Here is a 13,411-nt window from a genome sequence, read left to right as displayed (position 1 = left end):
TCCAGTAACGCAGAGTAAATAGTCCTGCATAGCACACATCTATCAAATTACAATGTGAAGGTGTATCTTAGATCCACAGAATTTGCCGAAGGCAACCAAGGTTCCCATATCTTCCCAAAATTGACTAGTGAGTCAGTTCTTATCGCCGTCAATCGTTCGCACAAGAGTATTTTATTAACCCTGTCTAGGACAGCCTGGAAGCTGAGTGAAGATGTACGCCACTTGAAAGCTACATCAGTTCTCGCTGCCAATAAAATAAATTGCGACAATTTAAATCTGGGGAGCGTTGACCATGAAGGCTTGTCGCCTAATAGACAAAGTGAGAGTGTGGTGGGGTAATTACAGCCCAGGGTCGTCGTGATCAAAGTACAAATCTGATTCCAGAATCGCCTAACCACTACACAGTTCTACCAGATGTGTAGCATCGTGCCGTCCATGTCACATCCTCTGAAGCATTTAGGGCAGGCATGTCCAAACTGCGGCCCTCCAGCTGCTGCTGAACTACAACTCCCAGCATGCCTGGATAGCTTACAGCTATTAGGGCATGCTGGGAGTTGTAGTTTAGCAACAGCTGGAGGGCCGCAGTTTGGACATGCCTGATTTAGGGGATACCTCCGGGTATATACGATGCAACCTGGAGGGCACCATGTACGTTCTGTGCAAAATTTTTATGGAGGTTTCTGCCATTGTGACCTGCCATGAGCCTTTCGTAAGCGTTTGGGAGCACTGATGCCACCTAGATATGTAAGAATATAGATAAGCTATCATCCAGGAGGACAAAAGCAGGCTCTCTTGTCACCTATCGGTTGGCTGTCTTATAATTCAAAGAAGTACTCCCCCAAAAGTTTTATTCTCTGACCTGTTAGAAAGGTACATGATGTAAACTGTAGTGAAGTTAATCTTCTTACTAGTGACTGTATTTCTGACTTATAAAATCCCTTCTGATCATCAGCTGTGTCATGTGACCCGAACCCTGACTCTCCAAATAACACAGCATCTGATGAGTGTCAGTTTCTCTATGTATTTCTATGGGAGGCTGAATGTCAGTCTCATAGGAATGAATAGAGAAGTAACTCACTTGCTGTCCTGTGTCAGTTGGAGATCATAGTGCTGGTCACATGACACAGCTGAAGATCAGAAGTGAGGTTATTACTCACAAATGCAGAAGATGATTACCTTCACTACAGTTTACATCATATACATTCAGATCAGATCAGGTCAGAGTATAACCATTTTTGTGGGAGTGCTTCTGTAATGTCTGACCCTTACCATGCTTTATACAGAGGCAGTCCATAGCAGAGTACCTGTTGGCTGTGTGAGAAACTTTTAACATTACTCCTAGCAGAGAGTGCCAGTTGGCATAGGGAGACGTAGGTAACAAATAAGATCTCATCCAGTAAGACACAATAAAGTATAATTACCAACATTTTGTTGGTAAATTTTGAGGACATTTAATCCCTTCCCAACCAACTCTACCTACTTGGGAGTGTCAACTTCTAGGTGGAGTTTCACACATTAGAAATTTGACAGGATTGTCAAAATTCCCGCAAATTCAGGACTGCTCTTAGCTCACCAAGCACAGTGCCGTATAGTGGCTGTGCTTGATATTGCAGCTCAGCCCCATTCACTTCACTGGCGTTGAGCTCTGCCTAGGACATGTGACCAATGAACGTGACATCATATGGCCTAGGGCAAGTCTAAGCTGCGAGAAGGCCACGGTGCTACTGCAAGCACTGGTGCCTTCTCAAACAGCTGATTGGCATGGGGACCCACGTGTTGGACCCCCACTGATCAGTATAAAAATCTTTTAAAATACCTTTTAAAGATGCAGTAGTTTCTTAGTACCTCATTTGGTCATACATTGTCGACATGTCATTGCTACAGCCCAGTAAACAAAATAGTACTGTAGTGCTGACACTGGAACAGCATGGGACTTTATCCAGGTGAAAAAGTTAAACTTTTACTGCTGATTTCTATTGACCATTATTTGCTAGTAACTGGATGACTCCTTTACTATATTTTATGTATGGCTTTTGAGTAACATTTTACTTGCAAATGATTCTGCAGAAACCTCTTCCAGATGATCACTCTATCCGCTAGTTGCTCAGAACTGGCGCCATTGCAAACGGTTAATCACTTCCCAGCAGTGAAAACATTTCTGGACCTCTGCCCAGTCAATTGTTCAGGCAGTACAATAAAATGCAAAGGTGATCAGCACTTTTTGTTTTTATATACATATTTAACGCTGAATTTCACAGCTCGTGCTGTTCCAGCAAATGACTCTGTTTACAAAAATGGCTGGGTGGGCTCTGCTGTTGGAATCCACTACGAGCACTGCAAAGCAGCGAGTCTGGATTTACACATTCATTTGTAGCTAATTCGTCTTTGTTTATGCTGTATGATTAATGGATGTCCACTATAACCGCTATCTAAACTGTATATAGACTTTTATAGCTAGGATAGTAACTGTTTGCATGACATTTGCAGTCCATAAGAATACACTGAATGTGCGTGCCACTTTCATGAGATTTTCATAGTATCGATGAGGTGTCGGCAGTAGTGGCACATGCCTTTGCTATTAATCTGTTGGCAGACTCTTTAAATATATTGACTGCTCAGTGGCCGGCTTCATGGCATTGACAGCTGAGTAGCTGTTTTGTATTGCATCTAAAGGATTTTTCCAGGCTTCCCTTATAGCAAACTACTTTGTGACTGCACAGGTAAGTGGAATAGTGCGTGCTCCTGCTTCTACCCTTAAGAGTTTAGTCCTCAGGCATACTGAATAACAACCGATTATCTACAACATGCTGACATCTGTGGAATTCCTGCTGTGATCATAATTCATGGACCAGTTAGCACATGGCACAAAAAAAGCTTGCAGATTGTGACAAGATCAGTACATAATGGAAAGAGCTTATCAGGCCCAGTGCTATAATGAAGCAGACCAAGCAGCTGCCTTAGGGCGCTGAGAAGGGGGCGAGGGCGGAAAAATGAATAAAAATAAAATAAAAAATTAATTAATCACTTGCATGCCGCCAGCCTCCTACGGCTGTTCTCCTCTGTGTGGTGGTCCTCATATCTTCTCTCTGGGCTCCCGAGTCCCGACAAGTTGTTTTGAGGTCCTTTCCCACTCTGCCAATCAGTGGCCGTAGCTGTGTCACGTGTCAGGGCAGTGATTTCCCGCTGAGCCAATCACTGGTCTGACACGTGACACAGCTGCGGTCACTGATTGGCTGAGTGGGAAATGTCCTCAAAGTCTTGTCGGGAGCACAGAGAGAAGATACCAGGACCACACAGAGGAGAAGGGGAGCTGCTGCAGATGGGACCAGGGCTAGGTGAGCATAATGTTTAGGGGGGAAAGTATGCCATGGAGGGGGGGGGGGTGATGTGACATGGGGGGGGGGGGGAAATGTGCATGAAGGGGAAGAAATATGACATGGGGGAAAATATGTCCCATGGGGGGAAGAAATGTGACACAAATGGGGTGATGTAAAAAGCAGGGGGTGATGTGACATGGAGGGGGAGAAATGTGACATGGAGGGGGAGAAATGTCACATTTCCCCCCCCCCTCAATGTCACATTTCCCCCCCCTCCATGTCACATTCCCCCCCCCCTCCATGTCACATTCCCCCCCCCCTCCGTGTCACATTTCTCCCCCCTCCGTGTCACATTTCTCCCCCCTCCGTGTCACATTTCTCCCCCCTCCGTGTCACATTTCTCCCCCCTCCGTGTCACATTTCTCCCCCCTCCGTGTCACATTTCTCCCCCCTCCGTGTCACATTTCTCCCCCCTCCGTGTCACATTTCTCCCCCCTCCGTGTCACATTTCTCCCCCCTCCGTGTCACATTTCTCCCCCCTCCGTGTCACATTTCTCCCCCCTCCGTGTCACATTTCTCCCCCCTCCGTGTCACATTTCTCCCCCCTCCGTGTCACATTTCTCCCCCCTCCATGTCACATTTCTCCCCCCTCCATGTCACATTTCAACCCCCCCATGTCACATTTCTCCCCCCTCCATGTCACATTTCTCATCCTCCTCCATGTCACATCACACCCTCCTTTTTACATCACCCCCACCGAGTTGTGGTGGTGGGGGCACCAAAATATAGCTTTGCTTGTGTGTGCAAAAATCCTTGCATCGGCCCTGGAGCTTATTGATCTTTTGTACCTCTCTGGCGGAGAGATTTACTAAGCAAAATATGCCAAAATTGGGATGCAGATTACTCTAAATATTGAGTATAAGGCATGTGCCATGTATATTATGTATTTTACTAACTTTTATACCTATAGAAAAGAATTTTGAAAAGGGGAGTCGTGTTCTCCCATATTTCTGAATGCAAATATTCTTCGCCACAAGTTGCACATTTTCCATGGAGTTACGGTGCAGACACTTACGGTGCCACACTGAAATTTCACCAAATTCTTTTGCCATGGAACTTTGGCACAGACACCTGCACTGAAATTTCGCTGGCAGCCGTGTGGTTTATGCCTCCCATTCATTTCAATAGGAGGCAGCAATTAGGATCGTGGAGCAGCGGCTTAAAGCTTTAAGCCTCCGCTTTGCAATCCTAAGTGTTGCCTATTATTGAAATGAAAGGCAAAAACCACGCGGCTGCCAGCAAAATTTCAGCGCAGGTGTCTGTGCTAAAGTTCCATGGCAAAAGATGCCCTATGAACATATACCCTAAGGGTACATTCACGTAGAGGATTCTGAAACTGTCAGCTGACGGTGTAATTTGGGTGAAGAATCCGCTCCAAATTTTTCAAGGCATCAAGTGAACGGGCTCTTAAAGAGATGAAATCTGATTGTTGACAAAGCTGTCCATAGCAACCATTGTCCTTGTGCACATTTTGACAAGTCTCTCCTAATAACACTTAAAGGGAACCTGTCATCATACAAAAACTGTGCTATCTGCAGATGGCATAACTCATAGGCCAATTAGCACATGGCTTGTGGTATCACATCTAAATTACACCACATTACAGGAACATTGCTGTAATATTAAATGAGTCCATAAAGCAATTATTTACATAAATGTGTTATTATTGGTGCATTAGACATTATGATTTAGTGCTACATTATTTTTTCTAAATGGAATGTGTACTTTACAATTCATAATATGGTAACCTATTTTGCAGGGGAATTATATAATGACAAATTATTTGAGAAAATACAATAAAGTATCAAATTACTTATGTTAACCCCTTCAGGGCCCTGCCATTTTTCACCTTAAGGACCAAGCCATTTTTACCAAATCTGACATGTCACTTTATGTGGTAATAACTTTAAAACGCTTTTACTTATCCAGGCCATTCTGAGACTTTTCTTCACATAATTTTACCACTGTCATGAAGTACAATGAGCCAAAATATTTCATTTTTATTTATAGAAAATACCAAATTTACAAAACATTTTAAAAAAATTAGCACATTTCCAAATTTCAATTTCTCTACTTTTATAATGGATAGTAAACTCCAAAATTAGTTATTACTTTACGTTCCCCATATGTCTACTTCATGTTTGGATAATTTTGGGACGTTAGAAGGCTTAGTTTAGTTTAGAAGCAAATCTTAAAATTTCCAAAACCCAATTTTTTAAGGACCAGTTCAGTTTAGGGTTGTTTCGATACCAAAATTTTGATTCAGTTTCGATACCATAAATATTGCGATACTTGATACCATTCAATACCACGTGGAAAAAATAAAACACCAAAAAAAGCCGCGTGCATTCCACATTATATGGAACGTCTGGCCCATAATAGAACAGTCCGATCCTATTTTTTAGGGGGACAAGGTGACAAATCGCGCATTTTATTTATTTATTGATATATATTTTTTTTCTGTTACGGCATTCATCGCATAGGACATTTTCTATATATTTTAATAGTTTGGACTTTTTAGACGTGGCGATATGTAATATGTTTATTTATTGTTTATATATTTTATATGTAATATTGGGAAAGGGGTGATTTATACTTTAATATTTTGGTGTTTTTTTTAAAACTTTTTATTTAATAACTATTTCCCCCCTTAGGGGCTAAAGCCTGGGATCTTTTAATCCCTTGTCCTAAACTCTATTAGGCCTCTTTCACACGGGCGTCATTTTTTTTGCCCGGATAAGAGCCGGGTGCGTTGCGGGAAAATGCGCGATTTTTCCACGCGAGTGCAAAACATTGTCATGCGTTGCACTCGCATGAGAAAAATCGCGCATGTTTGGTACCCAAACCCGAACTTCTTCACAGAAGTTTGGGCTTGGGATTGATGTTCTGAAGATTGTATTATTTTCCCTTATAACATGGTTATAAGGGAAAATAATAGCATTCTGAATACAGAATGCATAGTAAAACAGCACTAGAGGGGTTAAAAAAAAAATAATAATAATAATTTAACTCACCTTAGTCCACTTGATCGCGAAGCCGGCATCTCCTTGTGTCTCCTCTGCGCTGAACAGGACCTGGGGTGAGCTGCTACATTAAATACCGGTTAAGGACCTTTGATGTCGTCACTCAGGTCATCACATGGTCTTTTACCATGGTGAATCACCATGGTAAAAGATCATGTGACGTACCATGTGATGACCGGAGTGACGTCATCAAAGGTCCCTCACCGGTATTTAATGTAGCAGCTCACCCCAGGTCCTGTTCAGCGCAGAGGAGACACAAGGAGATGCCGGCTTCGCGATCAAGTGGACTAAGGTGAGTTAAATTATTATTATTTTTTTTTTTTAACCCCTCTAGTGCGAATTCTCGCGAGACTTCGCAAAGTAATAACTTCGGCTCATCGGAGCCAATACATTCTAATACTGTACGGAGCGCTCGCTCCGTACAGTTTTATGCAAATCCACCTTGTATGTTTCATCCGAAGTCGATTTGCTCATCCCTAGTTCTGATCAATTAATTGTTGTGCGTATGAATTGGTTTGGGCCACCATTAAATTTACAAAATCTTCAGAGAAGAAGATTTAGAAAAAATCTAGTTCAGTGAAGCCCGCACTATCTGTATTCCGGACCTGCCCTCAAAATCCGGAATTTGGGGCTGATAATCAACAGGGGGTGGGTTCCATAAGGGTTCACTCTGGGGGGGCTGCCTCTGCTGCTACGTTGGGGCGCCTTCTAGAGGGTCCCTCATCAGCGGATGATGATGATGATGATGATGAGGGGGTAAAGGAATAGAGGAAAGTGGCATCCTCTTCTCCCTCACTAGCAGATTCAGTATCGGAGGCAAGCATGGCGTATGCCTCTTCAGCCGAGTATACTCACGCTTAGCTTAAAGAAGAATGGAGGAGCAGGAGATCCAAAGGAACAACACTCCAGCGCAATTCCAGATGTTGTTCTTGTCTTCTTTCTGCAGGAAAGTGTTAAATCTCAGTGGTGGTGCATTACAAGTCCCAGCAAGCCAACAAGCAGCACAGAGAAGCACAGAACCTCTCTGCATCCAGTCACCAGCTAGAATGTCTGCATGCAGCCCTTTCCTGTGCAGCTATAGCGCTGCCATTGGCTGGAAAAATGCTCCAGCCAATCACAGCGCTGGCAGGGGACGCCAAACACCGGTGTCCCCTGCCTTACCTCGGAGGAGACCGGTGCTGAATCTCCCCCTGACCCCCTCCCGCCCCGCAGCCTTTTTCAGCTTCCGGCGCTGTGATGTGCCGGTCTTCATTGACCGGCCAATCGCAGTGCTTGGAGCTGCAGGGGGGCGGTGCTGCACCATGCTGCCCTTACCCGGTATGGATGCCTACCAGTAAGAGCAGCCATGGTGCCCCGGTTCCACTGTGATCCTCCCCCAGCACTCGGGGGACCTCGTGCCGTACATGTACAGCTCTGGTCTATAAGTCACGTGTACGCCGCGGGTCCTTAAGGGGTTAACTTGTAGAATTTTTTGTGATTCGCAGTCGAGCGTTCTTTCAGAAGATAAAAACATTGCTTTGCAAGTTAAATAACTTTTTTTTATCACAATTACAATGTTTTAATAAAACCATATTGGGGATGTCTAGATTCAGAACTGATGTCTTGTTTAATGAACACTGTATACATATTTTGTTCACGATTATGTTCTTATGTCTCATTCTTTCAACACCCTCTTATTTTCTGTTGTGATTAACATGTGATTATTGCATATTATGTCTCTGCACAACTCCCATATCTCTAGACTTGTCTTCACGTGCCCAGAGTAAACCAGTTTGGAAACCAAAATGTACATTTAGTTTTCATATTCCTTCTCTTTCACATTACATTGCAGCAAAACTTGAAATTCCAGTTCTTTCTGCAGAAATGATTCACATGAAAGGCTGTGATTATATGATGAAACAGTGTAATCAGGTGGCTTACTTGAAGGATATTTACTGAAGATCAATTTGCTCGAGGACTTTTATATATGCAATTCAGAAATACATTATCTACCAAAATATTGGTCATATATTATTAGTAAATGAAAACTTTGTACATCTGTAATCTCCATGGCAATACTGCCATAAAATCTCCACGCAGAGCCATCTAGTGAAAAAAAAAATGGAACGGACACGGAAACAAAATACGTTTGTGTGCATGTAGCCTTAGAGTTTATTCACACGACCGTTGGCACTCCGTTGCCGAATTGCGGCCTGCATACAGCAGGTCTGCAATATACGGAGCACCGGCAGTGTGCATTCCGCATCACGTATGCGAACCCATTCACTTGAACGGGTCCGCAAATCCGGAGATGCATTGCGGGACAGAACCACGGAGTGGAACCCTACGAAAGCACTACGGAGTGCTTTCGTGGGTTCCGTTCAGTGCCTCAGCACCGCAAAAAGATAGAACTTGCTCTATCTTTTTGCGGAACTGACAGATTGCGGACCCATTCGATCCACATGTAGATTCATTGTTTCTGGGCAGCAGACTGCAGTTTAGACAACACAATCTGCTGACCAGAAAGAATAATTTAGGTGTCCTCATAAACAATTGTTTCATCCGATGAACAAGCGTTTCGCTCATTCATCGAGTGATTTGCGGCACCTTTAGATGGGCAGATGATTGAGAACGAGCGTTCATATGAACTTTTGCCCCAAATAAACTGCCCGACAATCAGGCAGTGTAAACCCGGCAATATTTGCAATACCTAGTGAGGTCTCTTGGCTCAGACACTGTATGCCGTAGCGGGCTTATAGAAGCACCTGGACTCCAACCTATCATCAGGCCGCAAAATCACAGCTGAGAGGAATTTGAATGGAACAGCAGCCAAGAATGAGCCCAGCTGCTCTATTGAACATCAGTGCAGAGCCATTTGACATCGGTAGGACTGATGCAAACAGCCCAGAGACTTGGTGACCTGTTTCCATCTGTTAAATCTCCTCCAATCTGCAGTCTTGTGGATTTGAGAAATGGGGGACTGGGGTCTCCCGTTCTGGTGATTGGTGGAGGTCCCAGCACTCTGCATCACTCTGAGATAGTATTTATCTCCTATCCTCTAGAAAGGTGATAAATGCTTGTGGCCAGAATTCTTCTTTACTGGTCATTGAGATTTTCTTGATCTTATTTTTAAGGAAGGTCAAATATATATTTTTATGTTTTTATAGGAATTGTCTTGCTGTCCAGTGAAGACATTGTGAGACAACAGTTATATAGAGCTAGATTGGACCTTCTAGTGACAGCTTTTCTTAGGTAGGGCCACATCCACACAGCAGAATGATTTTAGGGTTGCATATCAAATAAATCTGCATTATGACTGGCTTAGTGATTTATTTTTTAGCACTGAAATCTTAGATGACAAACAACATTATAGAAAAATATTGGTTATAAATGAAGTACCCGCTGACTACCTTTTTATATATATTTTCTTTCCTCTTTCATTAAGTCTTGCTTAATGTGTCAATCTTTTCTCTTCTCTCTTTGTTTCTTAGATTTACGGAATCAGTGTTCTCCTAACCCATGCCATGAACTTGGTTCCACTACGTGCTTGGATTTGCTTGGCGATTTCTACTGTAACTGCAAGAAAGGATGGATGGGGAAATCTTGTGACACTGGTATTTCAGAGCTGAATTGTCTGTTTTATTTTGTCTATAAGCAGCAAAAATAACTTGAATATGGCAGAGCTCCTTTTTCATTTGTCACATAGTGCTCTAATATGATATGGTGCTACTAGTGTTTTTTCATAGGGCTGCTGTCAAAATAAAAAAAGGAGAGATGTAGCACTGCGGCATCAGTTTTGTTACAGAATAAAAAGTTTACAAGTGAGAGGAATGAATGCGGCGGCACTGCCCTCACTGATTTGCAGCCCAGGATTACAAGTAGCTGGTGCTGTAGTACAGATGTACTTCACTTGGTGGTGGTCAGCGTGCTAGAAGTAAGACCAACGATGTACGAAGAAGAAGAAACAAAGTTCGCGGCACTGACCGAAGTAGTTATTATGTTGCAGCTTTATTTCAATCTTCATAAGAAGGCGGTGAACAAATCTGATCCAGGGGCGGACACACCGTGGGAAATAGTAGCGGCTACGGCCGTTTTGCGCGAGGGATTGCGCTTCTTCTGGCAGCTGTAAACGTCATGGTGCATACTTGTGCTTTATAGGGGCGGGCTAGGTGCGGCCGGCATCATCGGCCACAGATGTGCGCCGCGGATCAGTGACATTACTTTAAAAACATGTGAACTGGGGAAAGAGAATGCTCTAGTGAATAGCAAAGGGATATCCATGGAGGTACGATTTAAATACAATAATAACAATTATGATGGGTATACAAGTCACATTATGGCTGTAAATATGCGCAATGATCATTGAATAAACATATGCTAGAGGCCAAATATACCAAGCCTACAAGACAATGACAGTTTGCCATTATAGGAACACTGACATGTTGTTCCTCTCGTTTAACCCTGCAGCTCCCATGGCTCCAGTGAGCATAATTCACCTTGCTTCCCTTTGCAGGAGCAGGCGATGCCGATCCCCCCCCTTCTAGGGATGGGTCGGACATCCTCCACTCCTGCAAAGGAAAGACAGTGTGGGTTGGCATCATGGGCGGTGCGGATATGCTCAATTAAACGTGGGCAACCTCTGCCCGACCATATGGAACCAACATGTTCACGGATCCGTTCAAATAAAGGGCGGATTGTTTTACCAATGTAGAATCTTTTACAGGGGCAAAAGACAACATATGCAACATAAGGTGTACGACAATTAATAAAATCACGTACAACGTGGTTGGTTCCTCCTATGTCTAACCCTTTACTGCAAGTATTAAGTGCACAAAAAGAACAGTGGCCACATCTGTAATTACCTCTAGGTTTCTTAAGCCACGTCCCTTCCCTCGGTGTACTGTATACACTTTTGACTAGCTTTTCTTTGAGGGTAGGGCACCTTCTAAATGTGACTAGGGGTCGTTGGTTGGAAAAGCTATTCAAAGAGGGATCCCCTTTCAGTAGATCCCAATTCTCATTGATAGCCCATTTAATTGCTACAGCGGCAGGGCTATACTTAAAAGAGAAGGCAAAGCGGGGGGGGGGGTGTTGTATCACTTCTTTTTTGCATGAGCAGGGAGTTGCGATCCAGCTTGGCGGCCCTGCAAAAAGCTGCTGAGACGCTCCTCTATGGATAACCCCGATCCAGCAGCCTGCTCTTGAATTTGCCAGCCTGTTTGAGGAAACCGGCATCGGTGTCATTATTCCTCCGTAAACGGACAAATTGTCCATACGGAACAGCACGCTTCACCGATGGCGGGTGGAAGCTGGTCTGGTGGAGGAGTGAATTGGTCGCCGTGGGCTTACGAAAGCCCCTGGTGTGTACGGCACAATCTGTAACCGTGACGCGCACGTCCAGAAAATCAAGGGACCCACCACCATAATTGATGGTGAATCTCATATTCATCTCGTTGCGCGTGTTGAGGTAATCAACAAAAGCATGGCAAGACGCTTCACTCCCCGACCAGACCAGAAAAATATCATCCACATATCTTAAAAACAGTTGGATAGACTGCAGGAAGGGGTTATCCATCGAGAAGACATACGTCTCCTCAAATACCGCCAGGTACAGGTTCGCAAATGTGCACGAGACCGGTGTGCCCATTGCGGTACCTATCACCTGGCGGTACCACTGGCCATCAAACTGGAAGATATTGTTGGTAAGAACAAGGTCTAATGCTTCATGGATTACGTTTTTGAACACCGTGTCTTTGTCGCTTAGACTAAGGACACTGTTAATGGCCCTAGGTCCCAAATCATGGGGGATACGGGTATAAAGGCTTTCAACATCCAAGGACACCAGGCTAAACTCACTCCGCCACTCAAGGGATTTGAGTGCCCGGAGGAAGTCGCCTGTGTCCTTTAGATATGTTGGGGTACTTGCCAGCAGTGGTCTGAGGAGCCAATCAACGTAGCCAGTAGGGATCGACCGATTATCGGATTTACCGATATTATCGGCCGATATTCAGGATTTTGAACACTATCGGTATCGGCATCTATTTTGCCGATATTCCGATAGTGTATGGGGAACACAGATCGCGCTGCTGACAGCGCTCTCCGTGTTCCCCTTAGCAGCACAGGGGAGAAGGAGCAGTGTCTACTCCCCCTGTGCTGCTGCTGCCGCCAATGAGAGGACAGGGGACAGGAGGAGGGGAGGAGCTATGGCCACTGCTCCACCAATGAAGATTAATCTATCATTCATTCATATACAGGAGGCGGGAGCTGCAGGATCACATAGCCGGCTCCCGACCTCTATGAGCTGTGCTGCGATCTGCGGTAGTTAACTCCTCAGGTGCCACGGATCGCAGCTACTGCTCATAGAGGTCGGGAGCCGGCTATGTGATCCTGCAGCCAGCTCCCGCCTCCTGTATATGAATAAATTAGAGATTAAGCTTCATTGGTGGCGCAGTGCGCCCCCCCAATCCCCCCAGTATCAGACATTGGTGGCGCAGTGCGCCCCCCCCCCAGTATTAAGCATTGGTGGCGCAGTGCGCCCCCCCCTCCCCCCCAGTATTAAGCAGTGGTGGCGCATAGGGTCCCCCACCCCAGTCGCAGTGCGCCCCTCCACAGGATCCCCTCTCCCTTGCTCCTCCGATCGGAGCCCCAGCAGTGTAATGCTGGGGCTCCGATCGGTTACCATGGCAGCCAGGATGCTATTGAAGCCCTGGCTGCCATGATAAGCTCCATGCTGCTGTGTGCACAGAGCACACAGCAGCAGGGACAGTGTGAGCTCCTATTCACCCTGATAGATCTCTATCAGGGTGAATAGGACAAGGGTTCTAGTCCCTAAGGGGGCTAAAAGTTAGTTAAAAAAAAAAAAGTTACAAAAAAAATAATAAAAACACCAAAATATAAATGAAAAAGAAAGATTTAAAAAAAAAAAAATACACATTAACAATAAACATTATTTTCAGCAGATTTGTGGGAATTATTTTTTTTTTTTTTCAAAAATGAAAATTCCCAGAATATCGGTATAAATTATCGGCTATC

At 44.4% G+C, this 13,411-nt stretch overlaps 1 protein-coding gene across 3 annotated transcripts in view; it reads left to right on the top strand.

Moving 5' to 3' along the window:
- Positions 1-13,411, top strand: part of GAS6 (growth arrest specific 6) — an 85,094-nt gene that overhangs the window by 43,774 nt on the left and 27,909 nt on the right. For all 3 annotated transcript variants that reach the window (XM_044287336.1, XM_044287335.1, XM_044287337.1), the window contains one exon: positions 9,871-9,993. In XM_044287336.1, the coding sequence (XP_044143271.1) occupies positions 9,871-9,993 (123 nt within the window). The remainder of the gene's footprint in view (positions 1-9,870; positions 9,994-13,411) is intronic.

The sequence above is a fragment of the Bufo gargarizans genome, chromosome 3, assembly GCF_014858855.1.
Source record: "Bufo gargarizans isolate SCDJY-AF-19 chromosome 3, ASM1485885v1, whole genome shotgun sequence".
Taxonomy (NCBI): domain Eukaryota; kingdom Metazoa; phylum Chordata; class Amphibia; order Anura; family Bufonidae; genus Bufo; species Bufo gargarizans.
Note: the sequence above shows the minus strand (reverse complement) of the source record. Positions and strands in the feature narration are given on the sequence as shown.